At 33.6% G+C, this 18495-nt stretch overlaps 5 protein-coding genes across 7 annotated transcripts; 2 read left to right on the top strand and 3 right to left on the bottom strand.

The window, feature by feature from the left end:
- Positions 1-478: 478 nt before the first annotated feature.
- LOC105948876 (major allergen Pru av 1) lies at positions 479-1321 on the bottom strand. Its single transcript, XM_012972129.2, has 2 exons — positions 1050-1321; positions 479-924 (listed from the first exon to the last, which is right to left on the bottom strand). The coding sequence occupies exons 1-2, from the start codon at positions 1237-1239 to the stop codon at positions 626-628; spliced, it is 489 nt and encodes a 162-aa protein (XP_012827583.2). The 5' UTR covers positions 1240-1321; the 3' UTR covers positions 479-625.
- A 603-nt stretch (positions 1322-1924) lies between these two features.
- LOC105948886 (major strawberry allergen Fra a 1-3) lies at positions 1925-3306 on the bottom strand. The gene is made up of 2 exons (XM_012972141.2): positions 2925-3306; positions 1925-2461 (listed from the first exon to the last, which is right to left on the bottom strand). The coding sequence occupies exons 1-2, from the start codon at positions 3106-3108 to the stop codon at positions 2154-2156; spliced, it is 492 nt and encodes a 163-aa protein (XP_012827595.2). The 5' UTR covers positions 3109-3306; the 3' UTR covers positions 1925-2153.
- Positions 3307-6361: 3055 nt separating this feature from the next.
- On the top strand, positions 6362-9373 carry LOC105948894 (uncharacterized). Its single transcript, XM_012972154.2, has 6 exons — positions 6362-6893; positions 7768-7979; positions 8086-8299; positions 8392-8477; positions 8579-8670; positions 8762-9373. The coding sequence occupies exons 1-6, from the start codon at positions 6642-6644 to the stop codon at positions 8977-8979; spliced, it is 1074 nt and encodes a 357-aa protein (XP_012827608.2). The 5' UTR covers positions 6362-6641; the 3' UTR covers positions 8980-9373.
- Positions 9374-9425: 52 nt separating this feature from the next.
- Positions 9426-11619, bottom strand: LOC105948901 (protein DEHYDRATION-INDUCED 19 homolog 4). Its single transcript, XM_012972166.2, has 5 exons — positions 11272-11619; positions 10512-10651; positions 10212-10289; positions 9854-10116; positions 9426-9746 (listed from the first exon to the last, which is right to left on the bottom strand). Exons 1-5 carry the CDS (start codon positions 11330-11332, stop codon positions 9638-9640), a joined length of 651 nt encoding a protein of 216 aa, XP_012827620.2. The 5' UTR covers positions 11333-11619; the 3' UTR covers positions 9426-9637.
- Positions 11620-12543: 924 nt separating this feature from the next.
- On the top strand, positions 12544-16510 carry LOC105976328 (uncharacterized). 3 transcript variants are annotated; one of them, XM_088820506.1, is made up of 4 exons: positions 12544-12836; positions 13387-15895; positions 16026-16103; positions 16198-16510. In XM_088820506.1, the coding sequence occupies exon 2, from the start codon at positions 13393-13395 to the stop codon at positions 15850-15852; it is 2460 nt and encodes an 819-aa protein (XP_088676632.1). In that variant the 5' UTR covers positions 12544-12836; positions 13387-13392; the 3' UTR covers positions 15853-15895; positions 16026-16103; positions 16198-16510. The 3 variants fall into 3 exon arrangements, with proteins under 3 accessions (XP_088676632.1, XP_088676634.1, XP_088676633.1); XM_088820508.1 differs by having other exon boundaries at positions 13387-15924; XM_088820507.1 differs by lacking the exon at positions 12544-12836 and having other exon boundaries at positions 13178-15895.
- Positions 16511-18495: the final 1985 nt, after the last annotated feature.

Raw genomic sequence — 18495 nt, 5'->3', positions numbered from 1 at the left:
TTCTTTTGGTCATTAACTTTTTTTTTTCTTTTATGACGACCCTCGAGGTAAGGTTAAATTACGAAAGAACTCCTCGTGTTTGGATAATACAATCACCCCCTAATTATGAACTATTATCTTACACGTTTGTTCTTGTGTTGTCAAATTTAGTAGAACCTTCTAGATTATGTGAAATATTCTTCAGTTTGTACCCAAAAACAATAGCTCAACAGATTGTCTCTTGCCTTGTAAATATCAGATTTGATTGTGGTGCATATAAGAAACTGCATTTTTTAACAAAACGAGTACAAATTAGAGAACATTCACCCAAATCTAGAAGATTTTGTTGAATTTGACATCAGAAGAATGGACGTGTATACGAAAATTCGTAGTTGAGAGAGTTGGTTGTAATTACCCAAACATAGGGGATTTTTTCGTAATTTGATATTTTCTAAGAGGTGGGCTTAATTTACCTTTTTTTTAATGAAAAGCTAGAACATCAAATGACTTTTATTTTCATTTATTATAACAACAACAACAACAAATTTCAATATTACAAACATTTTATTTGAAAAGTAACACAACAATAAATAGGCCACACATAAAAGGGCTTTTTATTTAATTTGTGAATTAGATCATTATCAAATCAAACATAGGCATCAGGTTTGGCTAAGAGATAGGCTTCCACAGCCTTGAAGAAACCAGCTGCCTTCTCTTTCCCTGCCTTAATCTCCTCTTCTTTTATCTCAACACCTTCTTTTGTATAATATGTACTTCCACTTTTACCCTTGCTCCCCCCATCGTCCCCGTTTTCGAACTTCATCTCGTAACTTATCTTCTCCAATTTGTCCATCAACGGATCCCCCTCGATCAACGTGTAGTTATAGCTCATGTTTTCCTCGTCCAGTGCGTCGATCCTATGTTTCATGTACTTAAATTCACTCCCTGCATAATTAAAAAAAAATCGAGTGGGGCCCACAGTGCTTGAAAAATAACAGATCTCTATATAAAATAGTATATTTCGATGAAATTATGAATGTAACACAATATAATTGAGAAGCAATTATTGCCTGGTGCAAAATTGATCTGCTTAATAGTGCCGGGGCCTCCGTCTCCTTGGAGTATTTCGACGTTTTTGATTGCCTGAGGGGCAATTTGGGGAATTAGGTTGTCGGAATCGAGGATCAGAGCTTTGAACAGCCTTGGCGCGGAAACGGCGCTGGTGAACTCATCCGTGACTGTAACGGTTTTCGCCGCCATTATTTTAAAATTTGCTGAGGAAATGAAATATAATTAGATAGAATTTATTATATAAGATGTAGTAATGTTGTTGGAATTGTGAAATTTTTGTGGTATTTATAGATTAAATTTAGAGGAGTCTTGATATTTTGCTTTCATTTTTTATTTATTAGCAATAATAAATGTTGGAAAAAAACAGATGAATATCAATGAAAATGTACCAGCTTATTATTATTATAATTAAATAGCCGAATTATCTGTTGCCATATTATTTTTTTGTTTGTGTCACACTAAAGTATTTACATTTAATCATGTATATATATATATATATATATATATATATATATAGGTCTAATTAAATAATTAATCATCTGTCTCTGATTAAAATTTTCCTGTTAATATAATAATATATGGGGCCATCTTTTAGTTGAATATTGGTTACAAAAGGACATATGAATTTATTTTATAAATCAAACACAATTTGATAACTAATATATATATATATATATATATATATATATATATATATATATATATATATATATATATATATATATATATATATATATTAGGGGACAGATGTGTTTTCTGTGAACATGGGGGACCAAATATGAAATCGGTGCAAACTTGAGGGACAAAAAATGGTATTTTTCCCTATATGTATATATATTATATATATAGAAAAAATAATTAAAACATGCATGTATAAAAAAAGAAGAAGAAATATTATTATTACAAACAGAATCCAAATCATACATACACGATACATATCAGTACCATTCATGCTTATTATTACAAAATCCACACCTTTAAAAATATATAAAAATGACAACAATCCCAAAAAAACACACAAACACCACACTTCATTTTTCTTTATTTAAATAATTGCAAAAACAATGAATTGCAATTATATATATTTAAATAAATAAAATAATTTAGTCGCAGTACTCTTGAGGGTGGGCATGGAGGTGAGCCTCAATAGCATGGAAGATAGCCTTAGCCTTCTCTTTGCCTTCCTTGATCTTCTCCTCTGTGATTCCATGGTGTTCTTTCTTCGTGTGGTACGTGCTCGTTGTTTTGCACACCGATCCACCATCGGGCCCCGCCTCGATCTTGATAACGTACGAGATCGAGTCGAGATCTCCCGCGATCAAAGCATCGCCTTCTAGGATTGTGTACTTGAACACGCAGTTCTCCTCGTCGATCTCGTCGATCTTGTGTTTTGCGAACTTGAATTGACTCCCTATACAATATCAAAAAGTTCATATTTATTGCATTCAGCACCCCTCTGTTATATCAAATTTGCTAAGAATTTCATCGTGTTATAAATATTAGCAGAAACCCTCTTATGATGCATTAATTTAGCACACGATCTTCTAAATGTTGCGTTTTTAGGGGACAACTTGCTTATAAAATTGAATCGTAAGGGTTTTTTTTGCTAATATTTATAACATGGAGGTGCTAAATGCAATTAACACCACATTTTTATTATAAAGTTCAGTGGCAGAGCCAGCATATCACTCAAAAGTCTTGTATTTACATTGTTAATTTTTGAATAGTGCATTAAAATTGAAGCCCTTAAAGAACTTTTAGTGTATATTTGGTCCGATCAGATAAAATTATATGATCGATTTACAAGTTAATATACGATTACGTAATTTAAAATTCTCGAGCGGAAAGTTAATTAAATAGATGTTACTACGTACCTTCACCGAAATGGATGATCTTGACGGTTCCGACACCGCCATCACCTTCGACGATTTCGAAGCTCTTGAAAGCTTGAGGCAAGACCTTGAGAATAAGGTTGTCTGCATCTAGGATGAATGATTTGAACAACCTCTTTGGTGCAATTGTGGACACTACTTCATGTTCATAAGTGATAGCACCCATCTTTTTTTTTTTAGAAATAAATAAAAATCAAGAAAATATATTGCAAATTAATTAAGAGAGAGATAATTAATTGCTTTGAGTGTGGAAAACAATGAGAAACAATAGCCCTATTTATAGGTGAATTTTTTGTAATGTGGAAAGAGATGAGAACGTTGTCAATTTTCCTACAACTTTTGTCTATATTGTGTATTATAAGTCTTCTTTTCTACACTTATAAAAATAGACCTACAACTTGGTATTTGTCGAACTATATTAATTAATTAATTAATTAATTATGAAATCTTAATTCAACAAGATTGGAAGATTCCCATGAATGTACTTAATTGTATTAGAAATTTACTCGTTCAAAGTATAAAATTAGCTCAATTAGATGAATTAATTAAATCCTTCAATTTTTCTTGTGAAATGTTAGATATTTGTTTCAGTTTTACTTATACCATTTTGACTTTGAACGTAATTTTGACCATTTTCTAATTTAATTTTGACAAAATTCAAAACAGGGACACTATAATTCTTGGAGTTAGTTTTGTAATCAAACTTGAATCGGTTAAATCATATTTCGAGTAACAAAGTTATGCATGAATGAATTACAGTTTGATTTTTTTATAACTCAAAATTATGAGCAATATTCATTGACTCATAAATATTTTTTTCACCTAATATTTAATCCTGGTGGTTCTAAGTTGAATTAGATTAGTCAACTCGAAGAACTACAAATGATACTACAAATTTCATCATTTAAGTTTTGCCAAATTTAGACTTAAAAATCATATTTAAAATCGTAACGGTATTACTAAAACTGAAACTTCGTTTATCACATTTTGTTTTTCTTAGCTAGTATGACCTTAAATTGTGAACTTCCTAACTTATCCATTATCCATGATCATTACAAAGTGGTAAATCTAGTCAATGGGGTAGGTAGTGAAGAAAGTTTGAAAAGCTTTTGATTATTTAATTTTTTATTTTTGTGAAAAGGGCAACAATTGATAATTATTTAAGTGTGACAAATTAAAGCAAAAGCCGCCTCAATTATACTGATAATTAGCTATATATCGATTATTATTTCAATACAGACAAAGCAAAAGCCGCCTCAATAATATTTATCGAGAGATTTAAAGTTTCTATTCCTTAAGTTTGCACAAATTCCATATTTGGTCCTCCATGTTTATAAAAAAATAAATTTGGTCCCTTATATTTCAATAATTGAACACTTTCGGTCATTTTCGTCAATTTACCGTTAGTCCATCAGAAGTTAAGACGTTGAAGGTCACACGTTTGATCCCGTTAGTACTAACAAAGTATTGACGGAAATGATTAAAAATATTGAAATCTGAAACATGAGGGACAGAATGTGTTTTTTTATAAATATGAAGGAGTAAATGTATAATCAATGCAAACTTGAGGGACTTAAACTGTATTTTTCCCTATATTTAAACTATTGAACGTGGGCAATTAAAAAGTTGTCCAAGGCATAATAGTAATATATTTAGGTCCATAACTTCATCAAGAAATCTTCATCGAATATTCTTCGATAATTGATAAAATAGTTACCCTACAATATATGAATATATATTATATTAATAATTTTTCTGCCCATCAATGTTGACCGTCAACTTCGTCCAGGTAATTCCTTAACCTGGAATCTTGTTTGTACGAAGAAACATTTAATTATATTATATGCTCAAAAAATAATTGTGGATAATGTTCAAAAGAAAATCAATCTCAAAATTAGGTTTTCATTCACAAAATTATTTTGCAAAGTTATGATTTTGTCTTCGCCATAGCCAAATATTAGATGTAGCGACAATAATATACTACTCGAAAAATAATAAATATACATATCAATCATATTTTTTGTGTGAAATGGTATGCATGGTCGTGTCGCCCTATATTGAATTCGTCATTGATTGAATAATATGTCATATATTTTATTATTATTTATCGAAGATAAATATGTAATTTGAAATCTTTCGTTGAAATGCTCGTATTTTATTTCGGGTTATTTTTTTCGAAAATATAGTAAAATTGATAGAGGTGCGTTATCTTTAATTTAAGCACCTTAAAACATGCATGTGTTATTAGTCTTCAAGATAACTAATTGGAAAGCAATCTTATTTTACAGGTATATCATATTGTATCTAATTATGTAAGCAATAATAATGTGTCAATGACCTGATTTAAACGTAATGGGGAATTAGTATAAAGAATTAGGTGTCCCAAAAAATAATTAAAAATTATTTACAATATATTATTCTTAACTGTCTTGATATTAATTATAAGACATATCAATCTGAAAATGATGTGTCCAATATTTTTGTGACAGGGCTATTTTTTTCTTCTTTTAAGGATTTTGATAACCTTCTAGAATAATTGACCTAGCTGGATTGCATGAGTAATTAAGCAAAGACTATGTCTTATAATTGGCTTTCAATTTATCAATAATTGTTTTTTCTTCCCTACACCCTGGTCGCCCTTGAGATAATGTTAAATTACAAGAACAATCTCCTCTTATTTGGGTATTACAATCTCTTTCTTAACTATGAATTTTTTTGCATTCAACAGAATCTTCTAGATTCTATGGAATGCTCTTTAGTTTTGCGCTAAAATATAGTTTCAGATGCAACACAATCTGATATTTACAAATCAAAAGACACGTCTTATAATCATCTCGTTTCATAATATGGAGGTGGAATGGGGTAAAACGGGTACAAACTGGAGAATATTTCACGTAATCTAGAAGATTCCACTAAACTTGATACTGCAATGGTGTATGTGTAAAAAGATTCACAATTAAGGGAGGTGGTTTTAATTACCAAACATAAGGAATTTTTTCGTAATTTAACATTACGCAGGTGGGTGAACGTAATTTACCCTTTTTTCGAGGGTAGGGTTAAATACTATTGGGCCCGATATTATTTAAAGAAAATGACAATGGGGTATGATTTCTTCCACGGGCTTAGTCTAGGCCCGAAAGAAACAAATATGTTTTATTCATCAAGGCCCAATTAAACATATCACACTATAATTAAGTGTATATTTACAGATATGTCAGATATAGCTTCTTATTAATTATAGTTTCTCAGTAATTAAACCTCAATTTATTTTTATTATTTTATTAATATTTTTGCTCTTATTTTCTTTTATTAATTGATGAAGATAATAGATAATAACGAACCCTTATATACACAACAAGGTTAATACGGTAATTTAGCTATCGAATCCTCTGAAATGATGTACACAATACTTACTGTGTACCTTCTTTCTCGATTCTTTGCATCCCAATTCATTTTATTTCTATTTGACTATCCGAAGAAAAACCCAGTCTTGGAAACCCTAACAAAAAAAAGAAATTCGCCCCCAATTCCACCTTAAAACCCTTCAAAACCCTAAAAATTACTTGAATCAACAACAGTCAGCGATTGATTGAAGAATCAACGTCAGAAATCAAGCATATATTGACGCGTATAGTTACACACAGGAATCAACTAACAGCGACTTCTGCATTCTAGATTGTTAATTTTGGGGGCAGAAAAATGTCGACGAGGAGGAAAATAGGGGAGGAGAGGTTGTACTACAGTCCGCCGGCGATGAGAAGGCACCACCAGCTGTTGCAGCAGCAGCAGCAGCAGCAGCAGCAGCCGCCGCCGCAGCCGCAGCAGCAGCAATCGAAGCTTAAGAGTTCATCTTCATCAGTACCCGAAAGAAGAGGATTCGGGTCGGGTTCTTATTTGGATCGGTTCCTGGATAACACAACTCCAGCTGTGGCCGCCCAGCATTTTCCTAGGGTAATTTTTTTATTTATGAAAAAAATCATTTTCTTTTTCGTACTGTTTTAGGGATAAATTATTCATACTTGGAAATGAATTGGACATCTAATTAGTTGTTTGTTTCTTATAGTGAATTGTGGTTATTGCTTTTAATCTTCAGTTTATGATAAGTTGATAACATATGAATACGTTAAGCTAAGCCCTCGCAGAACTTCGGGTTGGTGCTGGATTTATCTTATCGAAACGTTAATTGCTAACGAGAAAAGAGTACTGAATGATGGAATATGTTAATGAGATTAGTTCTTTAGGTTGTTACTTGTTAGATTTGTTTTAATTTTATTTGGATGTTATTTTCGTTAAATTAGTCATTCTTTAGTGCTGCTTTTCTTAAAGGTAATTGGTTTCTTGATCTGATTTGTGCTACATTGTGTCATTTGACGAACTAGATGCAGGTCGGAAATCCACTTTTCCTTGTCGGATTCCTTCTGATTAGAAAATCCACATATCCTTAAAACTATTGGATAAATGCGATTCGTGTAACGACTTTGTTCTCCAGTTCCTTCTTTTTGCTCCTTCCCTTTCACTCGATTTTCCGGGAGATTTTATTTTCAATTTCTCCTCATTGTTCATTACCATCCTTCTTTTAATTTCTTTCATGGTGGGAAAGATCTATGCACGGGTTTGTGAATTGTGATATGTTTGTAACCCTGTTCCTTTTATGGTGTTAGTACTTTAAGAGAGGCATGGTGTCATTGCTACATTTAAATTTGTATACACAGACTATTGAAGAAACTCAAATCGAGTGTTGTCTATATTAAGCTTAATCACGATGAACTATTAGTGTTAATCATGAAGTGGGTTTATCTAATTAAGTGCATTTTGAGATGTACAGACAAGCATGAAATCGTGGCGATATCGTGGTAGTGAGTTCCACCCGTACTTTGTCCTTGGAGATCTTTGGGAATCTTTCAGGGAGTGGAGTGTTTATGGAGTTGGAGTTCCTCTTCTTTGGAACGGAACTGGTTCCGTTGTCCAATATTACGTACCATCTCTCTCTGGTATTCAACTATATATAGACCCCACAACCCAGTTTACCGATCAAAGGTAACCCCCAAAAAAAAATCATTATACGAAGACAGTTTTTGATCTTTTAAGGTTGTTTCAATAGAAACGTATTCTCAAGATTGTATTGGTTTAACAATTGTGACAGAAAGCCTGGTGAGGAGAGCGATGCTAATTCATCCAGAGAGACGAGTAGTGATGGCGGAAGTGAATACGGAACCGATAGAGGGGCCCACAATACTCGGGCTTCTAGAAGCCAGAAGAACAGACACGGGGATGACATCAGCATCCCGCCTGGTCTGCTTATATTCGAGTACTTTGAGAGAGAGCTCCCGTTTCACCGTGAACCACTAGCTGACAAGGCAAGTGCTTCTTTCTTATTTCTTACGAAGGTCCTATAAGATTTTTTTCTCATTGATCTAATAAAAAAACTTTTTTTTTTTGCATTTGACAGATGTCAATACTTGCCTCCAGTTTCCCTGAACTAAAAACACATAGAAGTTGTGATCTAACACCTTCTAGTTGGATATCTGTTGCTTGGTAATAAGCTTTCCTTCATCAACAAGTAACCTAGTATTTTTGGCTTTTGTTTGTTGTACTGAGATAAACCACCTCGTTTTTTGATTGTGTTTACTATGCAGGTACCCTATATATAGGATACCTGTAGGCCCTTCTCTGCAAAACGTGGATGCTTGTTTTTTGACTTTCCATTCCCTGGCAAAACCTGTTAGAAGTAAGTTTTTATTTCTTTTCTTTCTTACTAAATACTATGAAGTGGTTTATTTTATTTTTTTTTTTTTGATAAAAACTAACTATGTTTACAGGTACTGCTGAAGTGGCGAACGATGCTGGTAACAAGCTATCACTTCCGACATTTGGGCTTGTTTCTTACAAGTTTAAAGTACCGGACTTGAACGGAAGTGGGGTCTACGAAGGGCAGAAAGTCAACTCTCTCCTACGAGCTGCAGACAACTGGCTTCGGCTGTTGCAAGTCAACCATCCCGATTACAACTTTATGACGCACAACACACAGTGGAGGTAGAAAAAACACAAAAGGTATCGACTCGAAGCTTCAGCCCCTAAGAGAGAAGAACATGCACGCACTTTCAGCACTTTCTGCATTGTGGGCCATACGGGCCGGCCCGGTGTGAACTACCATACTAGAGTTGAGAGAATATGCCGAGTTAATTGCAAGCAAATGCATATATAGGAGAGGTGTGATGAATTTTCTTCAATTGTTTAATGGTAAAATGTTTCTCTTAAACGCCTCTGTTTTTCACGAGTCTCGATGCAACTTTAAGAGTCCGATAGTGACGATGACGAATAGTACAAATGTATACTATACAACCTTTTTTTGTATTTTTTTGGCTTAAGTTTTTGGTTATATGTAACCCCTTCATGGGATATTTGTGAATTTGAAGTTTCTGCCTGAAAAATTTGCTTCAGAGAGAGAGTGACCTAATCTGAAAGAGATACAAATCTAGTATATATATATAAGCATATACTGCATTCATAGGTCAATAGTACATACATATTATGTTTTTACATGAATCGGACATCAGCCGAGTTACAACATAATACAACTTCGAAGTATTGTCTTGCTTACGTTGCTCTCTCTCTCTCTCTCTCTCTCTCTCTCTCTCTCTCTCTCTCTCTCTCTCTAGATCTCCATTAACACAACCTCCAAAATAGCACATTGCTTATAAGCTATCATCAAGAAAAGTAGAAAACACAAGCCCCTGGACAAATTCGCATCTTCGAACCTTCTCTTTCTTGTCTTCATCAGACAATAGAGATTTCTGAACAACCCTGTTTTTATCCAGACAAGCAAAAATAAGAAACTCAACATTATACTATACCACAAATTCACACTGTTGATTGCAACTCAAAATTTTAATACAGTTTGATATTTGTACCTATCCGAAGTTTCCTCCATGGAAGGTTCCACAATCGAGCGAGCCTTGACTGAAGAAGACACAGGCTGAACATTGGAAGCTTCCTCAACAAGAGATGGGTTGTATATGAATGAGTTTAACAATGGATCAGGTTCTGCGTGAGAAGGAGCCGAAAGTGAAGATCCACCGAGAAGGGCTTGCAGATAATTTCCTTCCCTCGACTCTCTTCTTAAATTCGAAAATGACAAATTTGCCCCTCTACGTAACCTTCTCCTCCGCTGAACGTAACAAACAGGTCAAGGAAAAACAGAATTGGCAATTATATCTTATCACAGTTTAATAGCATTAACTATCTTCGAAAGAAGAAAAAAAAGGATATTTTAAGAATACTTCCATGCTGAACAGTCAAATGGCGAACCAAATCTGATCCGATTTTTTTCGCACAAACAGGGCACACCTGCATAAATAGAAAGTTCGTCTTAACATTAACCCAAAAAATTGTACAATTCAGATGGATCACTTTTTTTTTTGTGATCATTATCATTAATGAGAATTATTAAGATCTCGCTTAAAATCTTCTTTGTGGCGATTTAAAGAATCCACTGTAATTAAAACATATACATCAAAAGCAAGTGTATCTGCATAAACAAGACGAAGAAGAAACGAGGGAAATGTATACCCCATTCTTAGCTTCAATTGCATGTTCTTCATCAATATGGCAACAGAGCCCAACAATATCGAAATCCTCAGCACAAAACGGGCACAAATACTCGGACTTTTGCTCCTCTTCACCTTCGTACTCCTCTTCATTATATACATCTGTAGCATATTCCAAAAAACACATAATTTCAATAAGTTTACATGGGATTAAAGAAGTCTAAAAGAAAATGAAGTGCAACTTTTTTCTCCCGAATTCCACAGCTAACAAGAACCCTAATTCGAAAAACTAGAGCAGAAAATGAGAAAAGTGACCAATTTTCCCTTATTCACTTCACAATTAAGATATCATAATGCTGCGGTGCATTTCCACCTAAACATTAACCGAAAACCACCAACCAAAAATCCCATCTTTAAATTAGCAAAACCAAGCTCAAAATTTTCCAATTTTCAGAAACCAAATGCAAAAATCCCCAAACTTCCAAATTTTAAACCAGATAAGGAGGAATCCGCAAACAATTTTCGTTTTCAAAACCTGAAGCAGCAAAAAACATGGCAGAAAGCAAAAAAAAAAAAATTGGAAATTGGGAAAGCTTCAATTGCTATCATTCCTTCATTTTACCTGGGCGAAGGAAGAAGCCTCATCAGAAAATCACAACTCCCCTTAATTTCTCGGAAAATATTAAGAATTGTTCGCAATTTCTCCTCGGAAAAAAAAAATTAATAAAAAAAAATACACCTTTTTTACCGACAACCAAATTAGGGTTTACAGGCAAACAAACCTGATCGTGATGGATAGCGCCTCGAATAAGTAGAAATTCGATTCCACGAATCCGATTCCATTTTCTCTTGCAATTTCGAGAATATTGTTATCTCAGAAAAAAAAAATTAAAAATTCTCAATTTAGATTTCAGCTCAGAATAATTACTCAACCGAATTGCGTAGATACACACACACACACACTGAGTGTGAAATGAACACACGTAATACGGTATATGTGAATAGGTAGTATATATTATATATGTATATATATATATATATATAAGATCACAAAAAAGGTGAAGGAGAGGAAGCTTCTGAGAAATGAATTGTAAGAAAGAGAGCCAGGAATGAATGAAGCTCTCTACCAAATTTGTGATGGAGACTTTCGTATTTATATGCCGTATGTTTCTTTTGAACAGGGTCTGCATTTGATTTAATTTACGATAATGCCACTGACAATATCAGTCACTAGTGTACAATCCATGCTGCACCACGTACTCTTCAATTTCATATTAATTGCAAATTATTTATGATAAATTTGACAAATAAAATATTAATAAAACAATTTACACTCAAGTCTTAGTTTTGTCTTGTATTTTGCTTTTTCGGATTAAATCATTTTTTTTTAATTATTCTTTATTTTAAGGGAAATTTAACTTAATTGGCAAATTACAAAAAGTGGATGATAAATACACTTAATTGAAAAAGGGCATACTCCTTTTATAATTCCCAAATACACCCACTACTTATAAAAGTCTTGCTAATAAAGGTAAGGGAATTATTTTTTGTCAGATTCGTCCATGTATACGCGAACATTAGAAAACTCACAGCTCTTTTTTCACTAGCTCATTTTCTCTCGGTTTTCCTTGGACGCTCCTCTTGACTTTGAGTTTTGTCTGTGTTTATAGATAATACAATATGAGAGCTGTCGAATTAAGTAGGGATTTTGTTTTCGGATATGATGCAATATCTTATTCGTATTTGAAGGCGAACTTTGATGAAATTGGGCTTTGCAATCTAGATAGTGTCTCTAACATCGATTTTAACAGTAATAACACATTCAAACGTTGTTTCTTCAGTCTTAAGACATATTTAAGTGGATTTAAGTTTTTTCGTTCAATACATTTGAGCGAAATAGTGAAAGATGAGTACATTACGATGAGTTGTATACATCTAACGTAATGTTTGCTTTAGTACAATGTAATACAATTAAAAAAAAATTAGTGATGCAATGTATGCTTAGTTAAAAACATAATTTAAGAACATAGAACTACGACTTATAATAAAGGGCTAAATACAGTTTACACCCCTGATGTATGGGCCTTGTAACACTTACCCCCCTAATGTATGAGATGTACCACTTTCCCCCTTAGGGTTTTAGTTAAACGGTCAAACCTTGACGCCGTTAAATTAATCGGCCAAATACCTAAATAGCCCTCCAATGCAAAATACGGGGTTAAAGCAAACAGTCTCTTCGCCTTCTAGCAAAGAAACGTCATCTGCCTCTCCCAAGAAAGAAATCTGCCTCACTCGATTTTTCTCAATAATGTTTGAAGGATAATTTTTGCTACAAGCTTTGGCCCAGGTTAGTTAAATTTAGCCATGGTAGTATCATTTACCAGTTTTATGTGGGTTCAAAGTTTTCGAGATAATTTCTATTTTATTGCTATTATACTTTATTTGAAAGTAGATTGACATTATCGCATACATTAGAATTGGGAAAATTTTTGTATTTGCAAAAGTTTCGAAAAGATTGTGTTGTAAAAAGTATGGTTTTCAATAATGTTGAGTGAATTTTGCATGCGTAATACATTATTTGACTTTGATAAATTGTCTCTGTTAGTTGTTATTTAATAGGTTTTTTGTGTTGAAAAAAAATATTTTGCATTTTATATTAGTTTTTTTTTTTGTTTTTTTTCCTATGCAAATATGTCTTTATGTATTTCGTATGACTTTTACAAGCCATTTTTAGTAATAAAAATGTTTGCTTTTGTTTGTAATTTTTGTGTTTTTTTTGCCATGCGATTGTTGATCAAAAGATAGGTTCCATATTTATTTAATCCTGTTATGTTGACTGCATATTTTCTATAGTTTGTGTAATTGAGCAATTCTTTGTTTTTTCATTGTGGTTACAGGAAAATATGGTAATTCCACAAATACCACATGTGGTAGAAGGAGGAACTAGGATGGAGGATATTGATGATGACGGCGATTCTACTTATATGCCTGAAAGTGAAAGTGAAAGTGGGAGTGATATAGTTTCCGACTTTGAGTATTTTGCTGAGAGTGATAGCCTAAGTGACACATGTGATCCAATCGGTGATGAATTCGAGCACATGAATAACTTCAAACAAGTAGAGAATTGTGAAACTGATTGTTGGAATGTGGAGGTGTATGAAAATGAAAATCAAAGTGATCCTGAAACTTTACTAAGCCCTCAAAATTATGATGATGAGATTGTGGGGGTGAGATTTCCTGAATTTGATGAAGAAAGGGACATGTCTAATCCTAAACTTAGTATAGGACTTCGTTTTGTGAATGTTACGGTATTCAGAAAAGCCATCAGAGAATATGCTATTAGAGCAGGGTTTGAGCTTAAGTTTCTTAAAAATGAAAAATGTAGGGTTACAGCAGTGTGTAAGGAGCCCAATTGTAGGTGGAGAATTCATGGAAGCTTGGTCGGTTCATCAACTGCCTTTCAAGTCAAGTCGCTAAGGGGTGAACCACATATATGTCCTAGAAAGTTCAAAAGTGTCACTGTGAATGCTACATATCTGGCAAACAGATATTTGCAGCAATTTGTTGATGATGCTGAGATGTCACTGAAAACTTTCAAAACAAAAGTGAGAAAGGAAGTGATGGTTTATGCTAATAGACAACAACTGTATCGAGCTAAGGTGAAGGCAATACAAAAAATACAGGGCAACGTAAAACATCAATATAAGAAAATCAGGAAGTACTGTTTTAAAGTTCTTGAATCAAATCCTGGCTCTACTGCTATTGTTAAGGTTGAGGGCCCTCCAATATATGCACTTCCAACATTTCAGAGGTTGTTTATGATGTATCTTGCACAAAAAAATGGGTTTTTGGAAGGTTGTAGACCCATAATAGGTCTTGATGCTTGTTTTTTGAAGGGAGCTTATGGTGGCCAATTAATGGCTGCAATAGGGAGGGATGGGAATAACCAAATGTTCCCGATAGCAGTTGCAGTGGTTGAGTGTGAATGCAAAGATAGCTGGAATTGGTTCTTACAAATTCTTATTAATGCATTGGGAATTGATGAGAGAAAACTTACATTTATCTCGGATAGACAAAAGGGTTTGGTGGAAACTTTTCAGCAAATGCTACCTGAAGTTGAACATAGATATTGTGTGAGGCATCTTTATGCCAATTTCAAACGTACTTTCAGTGATGGTGCACTAAAGGACTTGATGTGGGCTGCAGCGAGGTCATACGAAGAGGCTGGATATATTAAAAATATGAATTCGATAAGAGAAAAAAATCAAGCAGCCTACTTGTGGCTGAAAAAGGTCCCTCCAGAAATGTGGTGTAAGTTCAAAATGTCACCATACTCTAAATGTGACATGCTCTGCAACAATCTTTGTGAGTCGTTTAATAATTTTATAAAAGAGGCCAGAGAGCAACCTATACTAACCTTGTTGGAAACTCTGAGAAGACAGTTTATGTGTAGATTTCAAAAAAAGGCAGAGTGGATTGGGAACTATAGTGGCATTTTATGCCCTAGAATTCAGAAGAAGGTTGATCAAAATAAGCTAAAATCATTGGATTTTGAAGCACTTAAAGCTGGGGGTGGCATATGGGAGATAATGTCGGGATCAAGTTCATATGTAGTTGACTTGGAGCGCCATAAATGTTCATGTAGAGAATGGGATTTAACCGGAATACCATGTATACATGCAACATGTGCTTGCCTTGAAGACCATAAACAACCAGAGTGGTATGTTAATTCTTATTACATGGTTTCCATGTATAAGGTTGCTTATAGTGGTATTATACATCCTGTTGGAGATCACAATTCATGGGAATTTACTGAAGCTGATAGTGTGATGCCTCCTCCATATAAGAGGCAACCTGGGAGGCCAAAAAAGGCTAGAAGAAGAGGACCTGATGAGATCAACAATGGAAACAAAGTCAACAAGCAAGGAAGTTCGATTTCTTGCTCTAATTGTGGAGATACATCACACAATAAAAGATCGTGCAAAAAGCCACCATCAGAGAAGCCAATGAAGAAAAAAAATGAACAAGTGACGGATTTAACTGATAATGTTTCTCGAACTGTTTTTGCACAAACTACCGAGCCTTCTTTGACACTTAGTAATGAATCTAGTGGAGTAGGATGTAGCAATAACAGAGGAAATAGGGGCAGATGGAGGGGAAGGGGAAGAGGCAAAAGTAAGGGCAAAAGACCTGCAAATGGTCCACAATGTGGAATAGGAAATTGGAATGGAATCGGGTTCTTTAACATGCACAATTTTATACCAGCTAATCAGGTACTGTGTCATTTTCTTTTATTGTTGATTCTTTTAATTTTTCTTTTTTTTCTAAACTTACTTTATTTTGTATTGTTTACAGGAAATTAATAGACACGGTGATCAGAGCAATACACCAGTACAAACATCAATGGTTTGTGAGCTTTAAATATTTTTATTTTGGTAATGTTGAACGTACAAGCTTCATTTTGGTGCATACTTGTTCGTTTTCCTTATTTCAATGAGGAGTGATCACTAATAGTTTATGATGTATTTTATTGTAGTGGAATTCGTATACGGGCCCTCCAACTATTCCACCTTATGTAACAACGAGCAATCCACCGCAAAAGTCACATATTCAGGTTTTGGCTATAAAATGTTTTATTTTACCTCATTAATTGGTAATAAGTTTCTAAGAGTATGATTTAATTACGTTTTTTTTTATTTGATGTGTAGAGGCAGGCTAGTAGATATGGTGATGTATTTTTCTCCAGTCAATCATCTAGCAACAACTTTGCAGTCATTAGAGATGGAAATGAGGAGTTTGAGTTTACTGGTTGGGGAGAAAAATAGGCTACTTATGTTTGTTTTTTGTTTTGACTAGACCGTTTGAATTTTTATTGGACTAGCTTATATTTTGGTTTTGAAAACTCTATTTTGCTATGACCAAGTATGGTTTTTGCTATAGCCAGGTGAAGCTTAGCTCCTAATTTTGTATCGAAAAATATGAACATGGTATTTAATATGAAAATATTGCTATTTGTGAGTATATTGTATAGTTCTTTATATCACGTATGATATATTAATGTAAAAGTTGCAATATTTTCACACACTATGTACAGAGACAAACACATTAAAAATTGAAATATTTAAGGTTGAATCATTTTCAACAAAAAAAATGGAAAAGGGATAATGTGGACGTAAGGGGTATTATTGGTATAAAACCTCCAAGCTGTCAGTTTTTCAGTAAATAATGTGCCACGTCAGCAAAATCAAGATTTCAACCGTCAACTTATTAACAGAAGGGGGAAAGTGGTACATCTCATACATCAGGGGGGTAAGTGTTACAAAACCCATACTTCAAGGGTGTAAACTGTATTTAGCCCTATAATAAATAAATACTATTTTATTTTTCCAAAAAAAAAACATGTGTACGGAAAAACGTATATGTAGTAGATACGTCACAAGATCAAAGTGAACGGTGGATTAGTTGCTGTATTACTGCATGGCCACGTGAAAATATTACGTCATCTTAATATTCGAAACGTAATGAAAGATTGACTGGTGACGTCTTACAACGACGTCGTTTCACCAGCTGGAAAGGCTTCTGACTCTGAGCTCTGATTGACGTGTGTGGAATCTTGAAACGGCGTCGTCTGAACGTTGGGCTAAATAGCATAGGCCCATACCCATATAATAATAGTATTTTAGCTATATGGATCCAAATAAAACTTTGGATCCGGATCCTACCCGATTCTTGATAATTTCCAGCCCAAATTAATAAGCACTGATGCTTTTTAAACAATCTACAAAAATTAGACGGATCGAATCGAAATTCTTTTTTATTTCCAAAAATAAATAAATAAAATTTCAATATGAATAAAATTATGCAAAAATTGGGATTATTCACTATTTAAATCTACAATTTATAGACTATTATTAAATGTCAATTTATCAGAACTAACCTATACTAGCTTGCCATATTATAGTTTGACAAATGTGAGGTTGATGCAACTTCTCACAAGGGTATATTCCTTTTTCTTTTCTTTTTTTTTGTTTCTGCCCCATACTTTTCAAAATTGCTTTTTGAGCCCAACAATTTCAATGTCACAAGGAATGAAGCATAGATTAAGTTGGCAATTGGGAAGCAACCTTACACCACGTGGCCACTATCTATCCCTATCTCGTCCTCTCTTATCTTCTCAATACTTTTTATCTCATTTATCGTCATAACCTCGACTTTGTTTTTCCATAATTGAGATTCAATCCTATGAATGAAACTTTTTACCAAAGGGAAAATCGGATAACTCCCCCAAAAGTATTTTGTATAGCTACCAGTCCGCTCGAAATTCCACGAGACAACCTATTTAGACAGCGTAGACTGAAAGTAAACAGTTTAGAAAATATAGATGTTGGATAGTTTAGACTGAAAATAAACAATTTAAACTATAAATGAATAGCTTGGTTGATGAATTTGAACTGAAAATAGACATCTTAGATGAAAATAACCTTTTTACCAATAATGTTATGGCGGAATTTAGGCGGTCGGTCGCCAGATACTAGTAGGGAGAGACGGAAGAATGGAAATATGCTTTTTTTTAATTGCAGTGGATGTGTTTTCGATGATGTGTGCGTTGAAGAATAATAATTTATTTTCAGTTTAATATGAGTATTTTATGTCTAAGCTCTCAAACTAAAGTGACTGAAGGACTTTTAGCAAAATGTGAAAATATAGTTCTTCTAATTTAAAAGGTATTAGTGTATAGGAGTGTTTAGCAAAAACTAGAACTTATAAGTTGGCAATTTTGCTAATATTGTAGCAACCTTTTGTACACAAGGTACCTCCGAATATAGTATTGTTGAATATAAAGTTTTTATGGAGAAATCACGTATTAAATCATATTTTAAAAATATTAATTCTAAACCTAATAAAATTAAATATTTTACTAACTAAATAATTACTTGGTATAAAACCAACACAATCCAAGTGATAAAACTCAACAAATTCACTTCTTACATGAGAAACCTCAAAAT

The sequence above is a fragment of the Erythranthe guttata genome, chromosome 7 (genome assembly GCF_056151865.1).
Source record: "Erythranthe guttata isolate IM_541 chromosome 7, IM_541, whole genome shotgun sequence".
Taxonomy (NCBI): domain Eukaryota; kingdom Viridiplantae; phylum Streptophyta; class Magnoliopsida; order Lamiales; family Phrymaceae; genus Erythranthe; species Erythranthe guttata.
The sequence above is the reverse complement of the archived record's forward strand: the minus strand, read 5'-3'. Positions and strand labels throughout refer to the sequence as shown.

Excerpts from the sequence above, each read along its gene's own strand:
- LOC105948876 (XM_012972129.2), bottom strand. The coding sequence starts at position 1,239 with ATGGCGGCGAAAACCGTTACAGTCACGGATGAGTTCACCAGCGCCGTT. Across the intron at positions 925-1,049 it reads GCAGATCAATTTTGCACCAG|GGAGTGAATTTAAGTACATG; the intron begins GCAATAATTGCT and ends TTAATTATGCAG.
- LOC105948886 (XM_012972141.2), bottom strand. The coding sequence starts at position 3,108 with ATGGGTGCTATCACTTATGAACATGAAGTAGTGTCCACAATTGCACCA. Across the intron at positions 2,462-2,924 it reads GATCATCCATTTCGGTGAAG|GGAGTCAATTCAAGTTCGCA; the intron begins GTACGTAGTAAC and ends GATATTGTATAG.
- LOC105948894 (XM_012972154.2), top strand. The coding sequence starts at position 6,642 with ATGTCGACGAGGAGGAAAATAGGGGAGGAGAGGTTGTACTACAGTCCG. Across the intron at positions 6,894-7,767 it reads CCGCCCAGCATTTTCCTAGG|ACAAGCATGAAATCGTGGCG; the intron begins GTAATTTTTTTA and ends TGAGATGTACAG. Across the intron at positions 8,671-8,761 it reads CCTGGCAAAACCTGTTAGAA|GTACTGCTGAAGTGGCGAAC; the intron begins GTAAGTTTTTAT and ends CTATGTTTACAG.
- LOC105948901 (XM_012972166.2), bottom strand. The coding sequence starts at position 11,332 with ATGGAATCGGATTCGTGGAATCGAATTTCTACTTATTCGAGGCGCTAT. Across the intron at positions 10,290-10,511 it reads CAATTGAAGCTAAGAATGGG|GTGTGCCCTGTTTGTGCGAA; the intron begins GTATACATTTCC and ends CTATTTATGCAG. Across the intron at positions 9,747-9,853 it reads ATGGAGGAAACTTCGGATAG|GGTTGTTCAGAAATCTCTAT; the intron begins GTACAAATATCA and ends GGATAAAAACAG.
- LOC105976328 (XM_088820506.1), top strand. The coding sequence starts at position 13,393 with ATGGTAATTCCACAAATACCACATGTGGTAGAAGGAGGAACTAGGATG.